Genomic DNA, 20,154 nt, shown 5'->3' with positions numbered 1-20,154 from the left:
GCAAAGGTCTGTGGGCCGAAGATGCCTTGCCTGGAGCCTGGGTGCCTCAGAGACCCTGGCTGGGAGGGGTGGATGGGAAGGGTCGAGTGGGCAGGGGGTCCCGGGAGAGGCCTTGTGGTGTTCCTGGCTAATGGCCGGGGTTGCAGGCCCTTCAGGGAGCCTTCGTGGAGCCTGTGAACCTGGCCTTGCCCAGCTCCACCCCGGGCCCCTCTCAGGCCCACAGCCCTGCTCCCAGCACAGCGCCAACCCTCTCCAGTTCGCTCCAGCCCACGCGGCTCCCGCTCCTCTGAACTCTTGCATCCCTATAATTACGCCTGGCCAGAGTTTCCGAGGCGTATGTGGAGAAACAGTTTAACAAAGGATCCCTGGGCTGCTTCCAGGTGTCAGAGGCAGCCTGGGAGATGTAGTTTGGACGCACAGGTATTTAAAGCCTGGGGCATGTTCACGGTTTTTCTAGAAGACTACTATTTTTATTTTGTTAATAAATCAAAGCCATCCTAGGAAATGTGTGTTGGTCACATGCCACTCCACACCACTTAGAGCTGACTGGACGTCCTAGCCTGGCAACTTCCTAGCTGTGTAGCCCTGGGCAAATCGCTTGACCCCTCTGAGCCTCTGTTTTCCAATCTGTAAAACAGGAATAAAAATGACCACCTTACAAGACTGCTATGAAGATTTAACAGGACAACCTGTCACCTCCTCCCTTTCCTCCCTTCCACCCCCTGCCCTATCCAAGAGCTCACAGGCCCAGAGAGTGAGCTCTCCAGAAACCCCTGCAAAAGAATAATTTCTTCTATGCCCCCCCCCCCCACCGCCGGCAAGGTAAGGCTCAAGTGAAACCTGCCTGGGAAGCCTTCCAACAGATTCCTGGGTCCCGTGCTGCCAGGGCTGGGAGGGATCACCTAGCCCAAAGCCTTTGCTTATCAGAAGGGGAAGCCAAAAAAAGACTCAGAGAGGGGAAGGAAGGACGTCCAAGAAGAGAAATCCTAGCAAGTTGATGGCAGAGGCAGACCCAGGACCCAGGTCTCTGACTCCTTACACAGGGCTCTTCTCCTTCCATCATGTCACCTCCTTCCCCCCTTTCCCTGGATGGGATGTGGGGCTCCACAGAGGAGGACTCCGGGAGGGTGGCATTAGGCTGGGTCTTTGTCAGGGGCTGATCAGGGCCTGAGACCCCCATCTCAACCCCTGGGACTAACAGCTGGTCCCTCCAGCCGGTCCTAAGCCCCAGGCAGACCAAGGCTGAGGAAAGGGCAGGAAGGGCTGGCAAGCCAAGGGTGCATGTCCTTGGCAGGGAGAACTCAATCTCCCAGGGACTCGGGTTACCGGAAATGGTAAATCTCCCACTGGCCTGCCACCTCGGACCAGGAATGTCTGCTGCCTGCAGGAACATCCTGTCCACTTACCCCCAGACGGCCAAGGGACAGCCCAGGACCTGGGCCTACCCTACCCCTGGGGTGTCCAGTTGACCTCTGGGGCTCCCCAGTCAAAGGGTACCTGTCATTCTGGGGCAGTGGGAATGGTTGTAATTGACCACAGGAGAAGAGAGGGCTGGAAGGGGCACCCCAAAAAGATTGAGAACCACCTTTAAATCTGATCCCCTCACTCCTGTCAAGTGCAGATTCTGAACTCCCAATCCAGGTGAAAGTTCCGATCTTGTTAACCCAACCCAGGAAGTGGTGCAGTGGGAGCTCTGGGCAGGACTAACCCGGTTGGAAGCCCGGCTCTGCCTCCTTCCAGCCGGCTAGCTTTGGGCAAGTCCCCGCAGCACTTCCTGCTGCTCATCTCTGACGAGGGACAAAGCTGCGACGGGGACCCTGTGAAATCCTCGGAGCTGAGAGTGAGCTGCCGAGTACAGGGCCTGGCACAGAGCCAGGGCCGGATTAACGGCGGGGATCGGAAGGACCAGGAAGAGAAGGGGAGGGAAGCAGTAACCGTTACGTGCGCAGGTATTAGGCGCCGCGCATGGTTTCTGCCCTCCCAGAGCCGACATTCGATTTGAGAGCCAACAGGACCATAAGCTAATATTTGTCGAATGGCGAGAGAGCTATGAAGAAAAATACGGCAGGGTGAGGGGGACAGGGACTGCGGTGGTGAGGCCTGCTATTTCTCACGGGCTGCTTAGGGAAGGGGATGGCGATGGGACGGAAGCTAGGGCACAGGGAAAGGGCCCTCAGGGGACAGGGAAGAGTGGCTGTACAGGCCCCAAGGCAGGAGTATCCTTAGAATGTCCTGAAAACAGCCAGGAGGCCAGTTACCTAACCCTCACCACTGCCCTGAGAATGAGGTATAATTATTATCCCCATTGCCCGGATGTGGCCCAGGAGGCTCAGAGAGGCTTGCCCAAGGTCACGGAAAAAGTGACAGGGCCAGGATTCCAACCTGCTTTCTCACAAGCTATCCAGGGGCTACTGTCCCCAGAGCTCCCACAGGGAGGGGCAGGATGGGGAAAAGCACCTAAGCTGTCCGAGTCCGAGTTCCGCCTCCTGCAGACGGGCTGTGTGATGGCAGGCGTCATGCCGCCTTGCTGGGCCTCAGTGGCCTCAGCACTCGTGGACCTGAGAGGCCTGTTTGTCCACCTCCCAGCTGATGAGGGAGGGGGCCGACGGGACAGGGAGGACAGAATATTATGCTCAGAGGTGATCCTGAGCTTCTCCGGCATGTCAGACCTAATGCTCCTCCCCAGACGGGTGTGAATGCCGAGCGCTGGAGACCCTACCAACCTGAACCACCCAGGGTGACCTCCTGCCTGGCCCCCAAGAGTGTCCACCCTGCCTATGCCTGCCTGGGCCTTGTCCCCACTCAGCGCCCATGACCCAGCCACTGCTGGGAATCTGTCCTGCGCTCCAGCTCCAGACATGCCCCTCATCCCCAGGACATCTCCTGGTGTCCTGACCAGGCCGAGGCCCACGATCAGCCTTTGTAACCAGGGGTGCCAAATGAGGCCAGTCCTCGAGGGCACTGGGCCAGACCCTGAGGCCCGGCCAAGTGCAAACAACACGCTTGGCGCCCAGATACGAGAGTGTTAGAGCGGGCAGGCTGCCCACTGCCCCCGTCACAACAAACCATCATCTCCGTCCTGCCGAGAGGGGCCCAGGCACCTCCGCTGGGAGCAGGGGACTGCCAGGGGAGGCCTTCCTCCCCACCTCCACGCCCTAGGAATGGGCAGTGGGAGTCTCGGAGGCTGGACATGGAGATTCCAAATGCCAGCAGCTGACCAGGCGGATCTGCGGAGACAGCTGAGGGGAGTGGGTGGGAAATTAAGGGGGAAGGGGGGCCTTTTTAACATGATGGGTGGAGTCACGGGAGGGAGAGGGAGAGCTCCCCAGGGGCTGAGGAGAAAGTAGGGAAGGCACAGAGGGACAATCCTGTCCGCCTCCATCAAGGCTCAGAGGTCTCTCTGGCCTCCACAACCTGGGGGGTTCCAAGCTGGGACAGGGAACCAGCAACCATGACAACAGCCACCCCTTACTGAGCGTGCAAGGCCACCCAATAGAACTTTCTGCAGTGATGGAAATGGTCTGTTTACCCGGTCCAGTAAGGTAGCTACTAGCCACCTGTGGCTACTGAGCACGTGAGATGTGGCTGAGGCAATGGAGAAACTAAATTTTTTATCCAAAACTTTCAATGTTATTTTATTTAATTAAATCTTTAACTTATTAAATAGTCACATGTGTCTAGAGCCATCATGGTGGACAGTGCAGATTATACCATCACCGATCCTTCAAAGCAAGCCTAGAGGTAGAGATGTCTCCACCCTACAAAGAAGGAAACTGAGGCTTGCCCAAGGCCACACAGCTGGTAAGCCACAGAGGGGAAATCAGAACCCAGGCCTGGCCCTTTCACCGTGCTCCCCACCCAGGGTTATTGTCAATGCTGGAAAAGACTCCCGGAAATTGTACATGTGTGGGCAATAAGGCTGCCCAGTTAATCAGGACATCAAGTCTCTTGCTTTTGGCCCGAATTCTGTCAGCTATGCCCGTTATCACACATGGACCAGGAGCTCAGACAGGTCATTTGTAAAAGTCTTTGATTTCTTGACATGAAGAAAAGGCAAAACGATGATGGAAAAATTCCGGCCGGTTGAGGAGCCAGTGTTCGAGAAAACTGGAAATCTTCAATGACAAGAAAGCTGGACTTGGCCTTCCCAGCCTTATCACCACAGACCTCACGCGGCCCCTGGCCCCTGAATGCCACTCCCTCTTACAGGGCACACTTCCTGCCTCCAGGCCTTCATGAAGGTTGTTCCTTCCTTCTAGAATGCTAGTCCTGTGCCTCCCAATCTAATCTACTCATCCGTCCTTCAAGGCCTAGCTAAATGACCACCTCCGCTCTGAAGTCTTCCAGGATCCCCCCCCCCCGCAAAGACATCTTTCTCCCCCACACATCCAGAGAACTTAATTTCTACCTTTTATAGGACTAGAGATTTGGTCTTAATTACAGCCACTTGAGTAAATGTCTCGACTCTCCTGCGGGAACTAAAGCTCCTTGGGGACAAACACCAGGACGGGTTTTCTCACCTTCTGCATATATTTTAACCTTCAGATACACCCCAATGCTGAGCAGCAACTAGCGGCTAATAAATAAACACGTACCAAAGTGAGCTGACTTATAACAGCGGCTTAGGAGTCTGGGGACTCCATTTCTTATGGCTCTGCTCTCATCTCCTGTGATCCCAACAGGTGAGTCCCCTTCTTACTCTGGACCTCAACTGACACATCTGTAAAATGGAAGGCAGTAATCACACCGCTTTGTTGGGAGATTATTTGTACTTATTCTAGGTCTTTCACGCACACTGTGTGCCCGGCACGTGACAGATACTACCTTCATGACAGCCCCATGAGATAGGTATTATTATCACGAGCCCCATTTTATAGAAGAGGAAGAAACAGGCAGTGGCGTTTAATAGATAAGAAAGACAATGCAAGTGTGTGGCGTGTGGTAAGCGGTAAATAAACAGTCGTAACGTTTTTATTTCTGGATAATAAAGAGTCTACAGAATTGGGGGAAATTGAGGATACTTCCCCAGGGCTGGGCCCATAGTACTGAACCTGTAAATATCTGCTGTTAGATGAACTCAGTCTCAAATGAACCCTGGGCGGCCCCTGCTGTGCTCCCCCGAGCTGTCGGACCGCGGCCACTCTCTGTTCTCCAGGGCACACGGCTAGATTGATAGAGAACCCCTTTCCTGCCCCTATCTTTCTACAAGGACGGGAAGTACGGAATGACTTTGGAATGACCTCTGTCTAGCTGTGCTGACCCCAGTGGTGCATGGAGATAAGAGAGTGATTAAATCTCAAATGCAGGAGATACTCTTGACTTTCTCAGTCTAGCCATCCCTCTCCCCAGCCCTAGCCCAGTCCAAAAGAGGGGAGGAAGGGGCAGACTTGGGAAAGAGAACGAACATGGATGGAGCTTCTATGCTGGCCATCTCTCCACGCCTCCGTTTTCACTACAGATGACAGTAATTCCCACATCACAGGGGAGGTTTTCAAGATCAAATGAGACCAGCTTCGCTCTGCACGGGAATCTCCTAGAAGATCTCTTGGGAATCCTGCTAGCACACCCACGCTGACTCAGTGGGTTTGGGTGAGGCCCCAGCGGCTGGTGCATGGACCATCCTTGGAGTCAGAAAACCACCTGGCATAGGTTATAGTAAAAGTTAGCTCTGCTTTTTCTTCTAGAGATTTAATCCTTAAGAAACATCTCCAGGGGCGCCTGGGTGGCTCAGTCGTTAAGCGTCTGCCTTCGGCTCAGGGCGTGATCCCAGCGTTCTGGGATCGAGCCCCACATCAGGCTCCTCTGCTATGAGCCTGCTTCTTCCTCTCCCACTCCCCCTGCTTGTGTTCCCTCTCTCGCTGGCTGTCTCTCTCTCTGTCAAATAAATAAATAAAATCTTAAAAAAAAAAAAAAAAAAAGAAACATCTCCAGGGGGTTGGCACCATTTTCACCACTGATAATACTGAGGTTCATTGAGGTTGAATGACTTGCCCAAGCACAGAAGGCTAGCAGGAGGCAGAAGCAGGATTCGAGGCCAAGTCTGCGGCTCCATCCTCCCCATGCATCACGCCATCCCCAGGCCCCACCCGCCTGGAGCAGCAGCCAGAGGCACAGAGCTGAGGACACAGCCGCCCTGCCCCTCCGCCACATGGCCAGCCCCTGCTGGGCCAGCCAGGCCTCTGGGCAGGGGCCCAGGCTCCCCCAAACGAGGCCCTGGCCCATCACCTCCACTCCCCCAGCGGCCTCCCCCTTCCGTCACCTTATAAAGTGACCCGAGCAGCTCTTCTCCAAGTTGCAGTTAATTTTATATGGAGTGAACCCACTGTCCTCTCTCACTGCGGCCTCGGCCCCACGGCTTCACACATTCCTTCTGGAGCAGCATTACCTAATTTAACCATAGCCCCTGCTCTCCGGAGCTCTCAAAATAGCAGCTGCCAGTGGGGAGAATATGCCCTAATGTTATCAAAATACACAATTCTCCCTCCTCCCCCACTTAGCCTGTACCAACCTCAGGACCCAGCCCCGGGCAGGGGGAAGCTGGGGGGGGGCCACTGAGGGGTTCTGGGGGAGACCCAGAGAGCCTGCCAAAGCCCTGTTCTCTCCAGCCAGCCCGCCAGCCTTCTCATACATGCTCTCTTCAAACATGTTCCTGGGATCTCCCCGTGCCCCGCCTCCTCCCAAATCCCCCAGCCATGGGCCCAACACCCACGGGCCACCGCCGCCCTGGTTTTACCCAAGACTGGGATTCAACTTTCACTTTCTCCTAATAACAAAAGCTCTAACAGTAATAATTTCTTCCATTTCCCGGGTACTCACTATGAGCTACATACTCTCCACACCTCGGCCTGCTGACACCTGCAAAGTAGGGATTAGGATTCTCTTGTTTCGGATGAGGAAATGGGTGCTCAGAGAGGTAAAGTGACTTGCCCAGGGTCACACAGCCTGAAGTGCCAGAGTGGGGGTGAGAAGCCAAGCCCAGCTGCCCCAAAGCCCTAACCTTCACACCCCCTTCCTGCTGGGACTCCCCGGCAGGGTCTGAGCCTGGGTGAGGAGGAGCACAGGGGTTCTTCTGTGCTGGGGGGTAGGGGGCCTTGCTCACCTGGTGTATGTTTGTAGGGTCTGCTCGCATGGCTGGCACCAAACCACAGGGGCCTGTTATGCCTAGCTCACATTTCACCTAGATCCTATGGGCCCTAAGTCTGTCTCCAGGGCCCCAGGGGCACAGGCTGGCCTGTCAATCTATGACTCCAAGACCCTACTCCCTGCTCCCCCCCTCCCTGCCCATGTGCCTCAGAGCTGGGCTGCCACATTAAAGCGGGGAACACCCAAGCCGCTTGCTAACATACCTTGGGTGCAACCAGTGGTTAAGGAGCTGCGAGGGCGGGCCTCCCTGTCCCCTGCTGCTCAGAATAATCATTAACTGTAGCAGGGCCAAGGCAGAGAGCTGAGGCAGGAGCCCTGGCGGCGGCTGGGGTGCTGAGGGGCCTGGTACTCGGGGGGGTGGCTTAGACCACCTGGCTTACTCAGGCTGGCCGGACAGCTTAACCTGGTATTTACCAGGGCAGTTGGCCAGGGCGGTGTCTTGGGGGCATTTACGAGAGCCCAAGGCCCCTCTTCCCTCACAACCTGTCCTGCCGTGCTCCCCTCTCAACACTGCAAAGACCTCTAAGTGACGCGTGCTGGACAGACGGATGGACCCTGGGGCTTGGGACCTTCTCAAAGGGCGGGGAAGGAGGGGACAGAACAAAATGGAGCCTCCAAGTTTACCTAGGACCCAGTACCGGAGGCAATCTTCAAAGGGAGAAAAAGAAATCACAAAATAATCGTTCCTGTTACTTGTCAACTGCCTCTTCTGGTTGTAGGAGAGGTCTATGATCTCTAATCTTCCCCAAAATCCCACCAAGAAAGTGTCGCCATTCCCAGCTGACAGATGAGGTTCAGAGAGGTTAAGCCACTAGCCCAGCATCACAGAGCAGTAAGTGATGGAACTAAGACTAGACTCAGGGCTGTGCCTCCTACCCATGACACTATCCCAAAGTATAACCTGCGGAGTTAAATGGAGCAGAAATAACGGATGGGGGGCTAAGAGGTCACTGAAAGAGCCCCCCGAGTCCTGGCCAGAAACTCCAAGGGTGACAGAGCCGTAGGGGTGGGGATAGTAGAGAGGGCACACCCCCCCCCCCAATCTGGATATACCAAGTAAAGGTGGTCCCTGGGGCTTCCAGCACCTGTCAGGGCAAGAGCTGAGCCTTCTGGAACAAGGGGGGTGGGACTTCTTTTGGAGTGCCCAAGGGAGGAGGGTGGGACCTGCAACCCCCTCCCCCAGGAGTTCTCCATCCTCCTCCTCCACGGAGAGAATTCCCTTCAGTTGCTCAGGTGAAACCAAGGTGAGGCCCGGCAGGCTGAAAGCTTTGATCTTATCACACATTCCTGCCCCAGCCATCCCTTCCCTGCTCCCCACCTCCCCCCACCCAGGAGGTGGAAATCCAGGCTGACTTAACCCTTTCCTCCACTTCCCGAAATCAAATCCAGGCCAGAGCTGGTGTCTGCCTCCCTTCCCCTCCCCCAGAGGATTGGGGAGAGAAGAAGGAGGGTGAAGGTGGAAAACAGGAGCTTCGGGCCCACCCTCAACTCAACGTCACAGAGCCCTACACCCGAACTCCGTGCGCAGCTTCCATTTCTCCTAAATTAAAATAATCAGGCTCAGCATAAATAGCCCCGGTGATTTTCCACACCCATGAGCTCATCTGAGACTCCCAACAAAACCAGCCTGCTCTCTTCTCCAGCCCTGTGGGTCTTCTCTCCTGCCCTAGCCCAGGGGGGCCATGTCCCCAGGTCCCCTCCTCCCACAAGGGGAATAGACTATGAAGTAACTACTAACAAATGGGGCCTTAGACGAAGTCACAAAGACTCCAGATTATCTCCCTGAAAACCTGCTCTTACACACCTGGCCCCCTGCCCCCACACCTTGTATGGACTAGTCTGCTGCCCAGCTGGCCTCCCTATCAGACTGGAAAGCTCCATCCACCCCTGCTGGTTTACACCTACCACAGGGCCTGGCCTAGGGCTGCATCTGGGGGAAATGAAGCTCAGAGAAGTCAGACGACTTGTCCTGGATCACACAGACAGGGCCAGGAGGAGTATTGGAATCTCGTGACCCTAAACACTGACAGCACCCCAGCTGTCAGCTCAACCGCAGGTCCCCGAGGGGCACAGAGGGAGACCCATGTGGGCAGACGGCAGCGGGAGGGCTCCCAGGTGCGCAGGGGAGGAGAGGTTAGGTGTAAGGGAGCAGGCAGCCACGTCGTCCATCTGGGTCCCTCGTTCGGGACCTGGCACCTGGGGGCTGGTAGCATCAGTGAAAGAAGACGTGGGACTGGTCACGTGGTAGGCTCCAAAGAATGGCGTACCACCATTCCCTGAGGGGAACCAGCAGTTTTCTCCAAGAACTCAACCTTCCCGTTCGTCTGGGTTGGCAGGGAGCCAAAGAGAAAGACAGGAGTCCATTTTGTGGGTAGAAAAATCAAGGCCCAGGAAAGAGGGTCAGTCGTTGGCTAGCAACTAAGTGGCAGCCCAGAGCCTTGACCTCCTGCCTCCTGGTCTGGCCAGGTAGAGGGTGGGGGACCGGGATGGATGTCACCTCAGCTATCTTGGTGGCTTCCTCTCATTCTTTTCCTCGTGTTAACGACTCCAGCAGCAGGCCTGGGCCTTCCTGCCCACACACTGGACAACAATGTGAATCTAGGGACAATGGGGACAGATGACTTCTGGCCCCCTGCCCTGGATGCCTTCCTCCTCCACCAGCCAAATCCTCTATGCTCTTTAGGCCCCGCTGCCCCCACAAAGTCTTCCAGGTACCTCGTGCCAGGTCCAGCTTTTCCTTCCCTGACAATCTGCTCCTGTCTGCACTTGGAGGCGTACTGGGTGCTTCTGGTTCATGGGTCCTGCTTCTGCAAGACCCTGAGATCCTGGAGAGGAGGGACCCTGCCTCTCATTTCTCCCCGAGGACCGACAGATGTGGATTCAGCTTCCACCTTCCTCTGCACCTGGCTGTGTGATCTTGGGCAAGTCATGGCTCCCCACTGAGCTGCTTCTCATGGGAAATGGAGGTATGATCCTAACTACGCGGGAGAGGTGACAAAGCAGATAGAACACCTAGTGTGATGTCTAGCACACAGTAGGTCCTCAGGCAATGAATGAATGAATGAATGAATGGGTGGAAAAATTCCTGACTCTCCCACTGCACAGGGATGCTCAAACGACACAATTTGGGACTTATATGTAGATGACGCCTCCCAGCTGGGCCATGTGGTTCTGTGCCTTGTATTTCACCCAGGTTCCCGGGATGGAGGTGGGCATGCAACTGGCTCCAAGCAGGCCCCATTTGGCAAAAATTCACTGACTCCAAATGGCAAAACCCACAGGTCCCACAAGGAGCTTGGGACCTGACTGAGAAGGATCCAGGCTCCCAGGGGTCTCAATCCCAGGGAAAGCCAAATCCATCTCCCGGGGGAATGTTATCACTAAGTTGGGATGGAGGCCAAGGGGCAAAAGGCACCCAAGCCTGCGAAGTAGGAACGAGATAAGCCCACATGGCAGATATGCAGTCTGCTGTACCCCCTGCCAAGGCCAGCCCAGTCCGCCTCCTCCGTGCAGCCTGTCCCGACTATGCCAGCCCTCCCTGACTGCCCTCTCTCTCCACCCAACGGCCTGGACCCCCAGAGGGAGGGATGACAACTTTGGAGGCAGACAACCCAGGCCCCACTCCCACCTGTACCGCATATGTGATGGATGAATTGGGCCAGCCATGCCCCTCCTGTGCCTCAGTTTCCCCCTCTGCAAAATGGAGATAATAATGCCAACCTGGAGATTTCTGGGAGGATTCTATGCAATAGTGCCTGCTGGGAGAGAGCCCCGGGTGGGGCTGGGCGCAAGGTAAGGTGGCGGTTTTTAATTGAGAGAAGATGTGCGTGCTCACTGGGCACTGGCTCGTGATCTAGGTGACTGAGGTCACTGGGGAGGAGACCCCGGAGGTCCCAGGGCAGAGAAGACACTGGTCTGCCATCAGGAAACTCCGAGGTCTCTGTTCTTCTGGACCAAGGGTCACAGGAAGGCAAACAGCAGGAGAAGGGGAAGAGCCTGTGAAGTGACAGAGGCCACTGGGGCCAGGATTTATGAAGCCAGAATTTCAATCCCTCCAGCCCGGCGAGGCATCCAAGAAGAGGCATGATCCCAGTTCCCAACTATTTGAAAACTGGAACCGCCAAACAAGGAGAGGGGATGAGTCAGCTGGTGTGAGGAGGGGAGGCGAGAAGCAGCAGAAGGTGGGGGCCAGAGCTGGCTGCTTGGGGGGTGAGCAGGGGGAGGTGGGGAAGGGAGAGGTGGGGTCAGGGACCCGGAGGTGGGCTGGGAAGGGACCAGAGGCAGCTGGGAATTCCCAGCCCCATGCCAGGAGACCATCTGTGAGGTCACCCAAGGCCACCTCTGAAGCCCTCCCCCTGCCAAGCCCCAGGCTGCCTCCCCCTGCCCACAGACTGGGACTGGGGGAAAGATGGGGAAAGATGCCAGATGCGAAAAAATGAAACACCTGGTCACAACACACCCTTGTGGGGAAGGGGCAGGTCTCTACCTAGCAGCCCACGCCCAAGGCACAGGGTGGAGGGACGGGTCACCACGCACTCCTGTGTCTTTTTCCCTTTGTCCTGCTGCTTCTCTGCGAGCCCACAGGGGTCAGAGTAAGGGCTGTGCAGCCCCGCCAGCCCTGGCAAGTGACCTGCTACAGGCTCCCTCGGGACCTCCCTGGGCAAGGTCTTATCTCCTCCAGTGTGGGCCTGAAGGAGGACGGGCTGGGATGGGGTCCCAGGAAGCCCCCCTCACCATTCCCGTTAAGCTGCACGAACATCCTTTCTGCACCCGTGGGAGTTACTTGGCCACTCCTCGTGTTGCTCCGAGCCCACCGACTGCACACATCTGGGAAGGGGACAATGCGTCCACAGGCTCAAGCCTTTCCCAGGCCACACCCTGGGGTGTGCCCCCCTCCTGCTCCCCCACCAGGAAGGAGCAATCAGGGTAGAAGGGTGGACTCTGTCCTGCAGCTGTGGCCGCAGTGGGGGGAGGGGGGCAGTGACGGATCAGACGCGATTACATCCAGGGCTCTTGGACCACATGAGAAGAGAGAAGCAACGGCCTTCGCCTGCTCGGTCATTCATTCCACATGCCCCGCGCACGGGTCCTGGGTCAGTAGCTGGCAGCAGTTTTGATCAGGAGAGGGTGTGTCGTGCTGGGCCCTCAGAACCCTTAGTCAAATACCACTCTGGCCTTGCCCTCAGGAGGAACGGTTACTCACAGGACAGCCACCATTTGTCAAACACCTATGACACTGCACACACTGAGCAGGGTCTCATGCCAACCCAGCAAGCAGGCTTCACGATCCCTTTTTCTGACTTGAGGCTCAGAGAGACAAAGCAACTTGCCCAAGGTCACATAGCCATTTGGGGCTGAGCTAAGACTTGAAGGCAGGGCCCTTTGAGCTCACACTTTCCCTCGATCACGGTGCCCGGGGAAAGGGGCTCCGAGTCCAGTGAGGAAACAGACAAGGTGAAGACAGCAGTGTGGGTGCCCCAGCTTCTGCCACATTCTCCAGGTCTCTGCAGAGAGCAGTGGCTGGGAAGGACAGCTCCCCTGTGCCCAGGGGCCAAAGCAGCCCCTTCTCAATCCTCAGCAAGGAGCCCGGGCCTTCTAGGCCTGCTGGCTTCTCCCAAGGCCATTAATGGATTCACTCTATAAATGTTCACCTCCTGTTGCCTAGCACCAGGTAAACTGCAATGAACAAATTCTGAGTCTGTGTCCTCATGGAGCTTCCCTGCTAGACTGGGGGGAAGACAGGACCTTCTAAATAAACACAGAAATACCTAAGCGTGAGCTCAGGCTGTGGGCTCCTAAGGGGCCAGTGCCTGTGGTTCCTTAGGTGCACATTTGGCAAGACCCCCCTGCACCCACTCCACAGGCCCGTGTAGAGGCCCCAGCTTGGGCTGAGGGTCAGGGGGTGGGAGGGGGGGTGCTTACTGCCGTAGCTCTGAGTCAGTCCAATGCTGCCCCCATCCCTAGGCCTTCCCCTCCAAGACCTCCTGGAGTTTTCCCATCTTAATCAGTGTCTGCTCCATCCTTCCAGATGCTCATACTGCAGACTGTGGAGCCTTCCCTGATTCCTCTTTCTGTCCCACCCCATGCCCGATCGATCCATCCGCAAGTTCCGTCAGCCATAGCTTCCAAAATATCTTCAGGAATCAACTGCTTCTTCCCACTTCCATCGCCCTGGTATGAGTTCCCCTTGTCTCTGGCCTGGATCACGGCTTGCTTGCTTTTGCCCTTGACCCTCCACGTCCTCTTCTCTGCACAGCACCCAGAGTGACTTCTCTTCTCACTCAGAAGCAAATCCAAAGGTCTTCTCATGGCCAACGCTCAGCACATGGACCAGGTTCCCCCAACGCTCAGCACATGGACCAGGTCCCCCCTCAGCACATGGACCAGGTTCTCACCCTGCTCCAAACACACGGGCCTCCTTGTTTTCCGCAGATATGCTGGACACCCCCGGGCCTTTGCACTAGCTGTGCCCTCTGCCTGGAATGCCCTGTCCCCAGGCATCTGTAGGGCTTGTACTGTCACTTCCTTCAGATGCTTCTGTTCAAGCATCATCTTCTCAGAGGCTTTTCCTGGCCGCCCCGCCCCATCCCACCTCATCACTCTCTCCGCCCTCTTCCCTGCTTTATCTTCCCTTGCGAGCACTTATCGCCATCTGACCTCCCGTCTTCCCGCAGTAGCTACAATGCAAGCAATGTGAGGGGAGGGAATTGGACTTTTTGTTCCCTGCTGTGACCTCAGCACCTAAACAAGGTCAGGCACTTAGAAGATACTCAGTAAATACTTGCTGAATGAATTTTACGCCTAACACGCACCTGTAGGGGACTTTAGTTTGTGGAATATTTGATCACGTCCATCATTGGTCCATTCATTCATTCGCCACACACCGTAGGCCTTTCTGCACCAGGTGCCCCCGCCTAAAATCCAGAGCAACAGAGAAACAGGGTGCCCTCCTCCGTGCCTCAGGGAAAGGGCTCTGGTAGGTAGCTAGAAGCTGTCCTAAGGACATCTCAGGGATGCTCTAACGTCCCTGCGACCCTGGCACAGGCGGGCGTGGGGAAAACAGGGGAGGGTGCGTTCTAAGGGCGGCTGACACTTGAAGGCCCCACATTCCCAGGCCTCAAAGAGCTGCCTTGTTCCCAGGGCTTTCGGGCTTTCGTGATGGTGCCCCTAGCCCAGCCACCCCCGGCAGCCACAAGCCACTCCCCTCTCGAGGCCACTATTGACACGGACCCAGCCCAACGCCAGCAGTGAGGCTGGCGGCTCCCCACGAAGCGAGTTCCACACATTCTTCTAGGCTTCAGTCAGCCAGCTCTGGGCGCTGGGGCGGCCAGCAGGCCCTGGCTGGGCCCTGGGAGCAGGAGGGGGCAGCAGGGCCAAAGAGGCCAACGCCTGGGTTGGGGCAACATTCCAGCAAGGCTGGGATCCTCAGCCCAACCTCCCTCTTCCTGGAAGAAGGGAGAGCGGGGCAAGGCCAGGGTGGGCCCTGGGAGCAGGGGGCACTGTGCTCGCCATATCCTGGGGAAGCTGCTGGGGGATGGAGTCAAGTTCACCCATTCGTTCTCTAGCCTGACCCCTCACAGCTGGGATGGACTGGGCAGGGGGCCCTGAGCCAGAGCTGAGAGCCCTCCCTATAGGTCCCAAGTGGTAGAGGGTCCAGAACCTACATGTCTGGCCTCCAAGTGGCCTCTGAATCACGGCTCTGTATCTCTCCACATCTTGGGCGGCCCCGCCCACTCCCCCTCCTGAGAGTGTCCCCACAAGGCCAAGCAGCCTTGAAGCCTCTGCAGACTCACCCTAAACCTTGAGCCCCCAGGGGACAACCAGGGGAACCCAGTGAGGGCTCCACGCACAGCGGCTAGCCTTTCTTCCCCCTCACTTCCCACACAGGATAGGGCCCGGCCTGGCCCCCTTCGGCCTGAAGGCCCTGGGATTAACTCAGCCATTTATAGGATCTCAGGGAATATTTGATGAGGAAATTAACTAACAAACCTACAAATAAACAAGTGATCCTACAAATGGCCACCCTGGAGTTAGGCCTTTCTAGGCTCCCGCCAGGACAGGCATCCCAGGAGGCCCCATGGACAAGGCACGCCCATCTCGAGTGCCCCGGTCCCCGAAGCCAGACCTAGATACCCCTTGTCTGAGGCAGCCTCTGTACAACCTCAGACCTGAGTTCTTACTTTTATCAACATCACGGACAACAGTTTTATCAACGTCAGCGCCAGCTACAAGCAAGTGGGGCACTAGGCAGAGTGGCGAGGAGAGCTTTGTCTGCCTTCAAAGCCTGGCTCACAGGACCTCCGAGGATGTGTGTATGTGAGCCACTGGGCAAGTTATGAAACCTCTCATGCCTCAGTGTCCTCTGCTTAGAGAATGGGGACCACACCAGGAGCTATGGCTTAATGCATTCAACAGATCTATTGACTACTACCTGCCAGACGTTAAAGAGACAGCAGCAGCGAACACACACACACACACACACACACACACACACACACACACACGGTCCTGCTCTCATGGAGCTTAAATTGGTGGGGGGGAGGCTGCGCGGGAGGAGAAAGATAAATAAGTAAACAAATACCAGATAACAACAAGAAAAAAAAATAAATAAAGCAGTCTAAGGGGACAGAGAATGTTGGACAGAGTAGTCAGGGACATAAAAGAAGGGAGGCAGAGGGTCACGTAGATATTTGAGGGACAAACGTTCTAGGTAGAAGCAACAGCAGATGCAAAGGCCCTGGGGTGGGAGTGTGTTTGGCATAGTCAAGAAACAAAGACCAGTGTAGCTGGAGTGAGTAAGCAAAGGGAAAGTTGGCAAGAGGAGAGATTGGAGAGGGAGCGGGGGAGGCTGGGTCCCAAAGGGCCTTGTGGGCTCTATTAGGTCAGGGGCTTGAGTCGGATTGTGAGCAACAAGGGGAGTGCAGGGAGGAGCTGAGCAGGGGAAATGCCATGTGAGAATTTGTTGAGAAACTCTGTGCCTGGCAAACAGTGGGCACTCAATAAATGTGAACTGTCCATATTATTTTGTCATCATCTGGCCTGACACCCCAAGACCTCCCTTCCTACCACCCCAAGCCCTGAACCCAGGCACCTTCTGCCACCTTCCTTCCACCCCTCTCCCCAACTGTGCCTCAGATCCACAGATCCCAACATGCCTGCGCTCAGCCTAAGAACAGGCCTGGGCCAAGCCAGGTGGGGGCCACTACTCCCCAGACATAGGGAGCTAGGCCTAGTGTATGGGGGGGGTCCATCTCTGCCCCTTCCAGCCTCCACCTCCCTCTATGGCCTGTAGCCCTCCCTCCAAAGTCCCCAAGGCACACACTCACAAGCACACCCCCCCCTCCCCCAAGCAGGTCTAGAGCAAGAGGGGCTGGGGGCTGGGGGGCAGGGGGTGGGTCGGGCAGCCACTTATGTCCAGGGGAGGGCTGAAGTAGCGCTGCCCCTGAGGGAAGGGGAGGCTCCTCCAGCTCCTCCATTTCCCGTCCGTCCACAGCCTCCCTAGTGAGGAAACCCAGGCGAGGCAGGAAACAGGTATCTCAGTGACTTCCCTCCTCAGCCCTGAAAAACACCGTAATCATGGCAGCCCCCTCAAGATTCCTGTCTCCGGGCCCGGCTGGCCCCAAGAAAGGAAGGGCTAAGGCCCCAGCAGGAAGAAAAGGGATCAGCAGGCCAAGGCAGGCACTGAGTCACCCAGTCCTGGCCCCCACCCCCAGCAAGCCTCACCACCTCCTCTGAACTGAAATTACTCCCACACTTAATCACAGACCACTGCTTCCTCTGTCTCCTGCCCCTATTGAGGTCTTGAGCTCCCTAAGGACCACCTTACCTTCCTCTTGTGCCCTCTATGGCTTGAGGATGTGAACCAAAGGGCAGAAAAGATAAAGGGCAGTGGGTGCGGAGGAGCCCAAGGCTTGCTGGAGCACTGGGCTAGGAACCTGACGTCACTGAAAACGTACAATAAACTTCTTACCCCATTTTACAGATGTGGAAACTGAGGCTCAGGAAGAAGAAACAGGCCCAGATCACAGGCTCAGAAAGGACAGAGCTGGGATTCAGACTTCTTGGGTCCAAACTCTTTCCAGCTCTCCATCATCAGCATGGGGTGGGACCGTGAAGACCTCGGTGCGGTTGCTGAGGACACTCTATAATCCCACAGGATTGGAACTGCCTATTTACCCATCTCAGTTCTGGGAAAGCGAAGACAGGGCCTGTTCTTGCTCACCCAGAAACCCCAGCCTCTAGCACAGTGCCAGATGCAGCGTGTACACAGTAGGTGCTTAGCAATATCTGCCAAATGAATGAACCCCTGGACTCCCACTGACTGTCATGGAATGCTGCTCAATGAAGATATGTTGAATGAACAAGCGAGCAAGATGATTGGCTGCAATCTGGAATTTCCGTGGAAATTCCTCCTGCACCCGGCCAATAACTCCACCCTCCTGCACACTCCGGCCAAGGTAGGACCCAGCATCCAGAAGCCCCTCAGCAGAGGGCAGGGCTGGGGGAGTTTCAGAAAAGGAAGACATCCCATGTGCTAGGTTGGTGCCTACTTTTGGAAAAATGTGGGTCAAGTTTGGGTCAAGACTGGGAAGCAACTGGATGGGCCCTGCTGGATGGGCCCTGCTGGACCTGCTGGGGTGAGAGGCTGGAGAGAGGATTAAGGAACCTGTGCAAATGGGGAGTTGGGGCGGAGAGGTTCCAGGTGGGCGGGGCAAGAGAGCTGAGGGGTCAGGTCTGGGCTGGGGGTTAAGGAGTGACTCAAGAGGGCAGAGGTGAGACAGAGCCGGCCAGGCGAGGATAGGGATTCAGTCACTGGGTAAACACTGGCTTAGAGAAAAGTTCCTCTCTTGGCTCTGAGAAGGGGTGGGGGGCGGCGGGCAGGGACAGAGACCGCCTAGGACCACCTCAAAGAGGGTGGGGGCGGCTCTGTGGTTCACCAGGGCAGGACCAGCTCCTCAGATGTGCCCCCACCCACATCTGCCACCAGCTGCCTGCCCACTGACCCTGCCCCACCCTTCTTGAGTTCACTCAGGTCCTCAGAGCCTCTCCTGGTCAAGCATTCTTTTTCTCTGCATGGCCCCATCCAAGCTCAAAGCAGGGAAGTGGGCTGTAGCAGCTGGCTCCCCCTGCACCTGAGGACCCCGGAAGAGGATAGCTAGGAAACAGACCTAGGTCCAGTACCAGGCACTTCCACGCGCCTTCCATGCAGTCCTGCCAACCAGCTTCCAGCTATACACTTTGAGATTCTGCATTTTGAGTTCCCTTTGGGCTTGCCCGAGGTCACATAGCTACTCAGTGAGGAGCAGGGATGGCTTCAAGCTCCGGGCTGTAGGACTCCAGGGCCCGTGGGTGTTCCACACAAACCTCAGTTGTGTCCGGAACGCTTTTTACTTGTGCCTGCCTGGTTACTAGCTCCCCAAAGGGCCGGACGGCCTGGTAAAGTTCCAGCGAGGATTGATAGGCTCCCCATCACCAGTGAGTGCCCCCTTTCCAAGTTGGCACAGAAAGGGGTGCCCTTGCCCGGCCAAGTTCCCGCCCTGCTCGAAGTTTCTCCGCCTGGTCCCCAGGAATGGCAGGCCGGGCCATGCCTAGCGCGACTGGAGACTCAGCAACGTGGCCGGGCGACCCACGGGCTCTCACGCGGGGCGGCCCCGCCCCCGGCCCCACTCAGGGTTCCCTGGGCGCCTCTTGGGACAGCCCCAAGGCGGAGGATGGCGCCGGCCTGTGCCGGCCCAGGGTCCCTGGCGGGCGCCCCCAGTCCCCAGCCAGAGTCCCAGCCAAGTTTGGCTGGCTCAGCGAGCGGGGCCCGGGGCGCCCCCTCCGCGCCCCCTGCCAGCCCCGCACACTCACCGCGAGCAGCCGCCCGTGCAGCAGCAGCACCAGCAGCAGCGCGCCCGCCGCCCGCTGTCCCATGGCCCGGCCGGCTCCGCTCGCTCTCTCGCTCGGCGCCCGCCCGCAGCCGCCCGCTCGCCGGCCTGCGGAGTCCTCGGGACCGCGCGGCCCGCTCCCGCCGCCCCCACCCCTCCCGCCGCCCGCCCCGCCCCGCCCTCGCGGCCGTCCGCCCCGCCCCCGGGCCCCGGGCCCCGCCCCCGGACCGCCCCGCCCCGCGGCGCCAGGCCCCGCCCCCGGACCGCCCCCGGATCGCGGGTGCCGCTTGCCCGAGCCCGAGCCGGCCGCGCAGCCAACTGGGCCTTTGTCTGGGCCCCCCAGCCCCCTCGGCGCGGGCCGCGGCCCAGCCCGGCTCCCCGCCAAACCCGGCCTGGAGTGTGGGATGGGACGGGGCCGGGGCCCTGCGCGCGGGCTCCCGCCGCCCCTCCCCGCGCACGCGACCCCGGCACGGACCCCACTTTCACACCGCGCGCCGTGACTCCTCACTCGGGCCGCGAGAGCTCCCCACGCTCTCTCACACGCAGCCTGTACACGCGCACCTGGGGACGCTCACCCCCACACACACACACGCACGCACGCACGCCACGCTGGCCTCCCCACCACCGTTCACACTTGGCACTCACCTGCAACGGCGCACACCCACAGACTTCACCTACTCGGACTCTATCAATCTTCAAAACTGTCACCCTGCAGGTGACACGGCGGACACGACTTTCACACACTCGGCCGCTCACGTTCCTATTCACGTTTTTACACAGACTCACACGTGTGAATCCCCAGACCCGAAGCGTCAGGACGTGTTTTCACACACAAATTCCGCACAGGCGCTCCCGGTTCACACACAGGCAGACATAATTTGCTCGCGCACATGTTGGCCTGTCTTTTTTACATTTTCTCCGGCACTAACCACAGCGCCTTACAGTGGGCACTAGAGAATGAAAATGGCCCCTCTCGCGCACTACTTTCCCCGTAAACCACTCACAAACCGACTTGGATTGACATGAATCACAGCCCGGGTGCCAGAGACACACGGCTCGCAGGCCCAGACCCTGACCCCGCCAAGGCCCCAGTTACAGATGCTTGGGTGGGAAATCCCAGTCCCTGATGATCCACCTCGGACGT

General features: G+C 57.4%; 1 protein-coding gene across 14 annotated transcripts in view; it reads right to left on the bottom strand.

The window, feature by feature from the left end:
• HSPG2 (heparan sulfate proteoglycan 2) overlaps window positions 1–19,148 on the bottom strand; it is a 96,976-nt gene extending 77,828 nt beyond the window's left edge. For 13 of the 14 annotated variants that reach the window (XM_087858432.1, XM_087858434.1, XM_087858433.1 and 10 more), the window contains exon 1: window positions 18,994–19,147. In XM_087858432.1, coding sequence (XP_087714558.1) covers window positions 18,994–19,056 — 63 coding nt within the window. In that variant the 5' untranslated portion in view covers window positions 19,057–19,147. Of the gene's footprint in view, window positions 1–18,993 lie in introns of all 14 variants that reach the window. The other variant, XM_087858442.1, reaches the window with a different exon arrangement.
• Window positions 19,149–20,154: the final 1,006 nt, after the last annotated feature.

Source organism: Ursus americanus, chromosome 33 (genome assembly GCF_024610735.1).
Source record: "Ursus americanus isolate L20-20 chromosome 33, mUrsAme1.1.p, whole genome shotgun sequence".
NCBI lineage: Eukaryota > Metazoa > Chordata > Mammalia > Carnivora > Ursidae > Ursus > Ursus americanus.
Note: the sequence above shows the minus strand (reverse complement) of the source record. Positions and strands in the feature narration are given on the sequence as shown.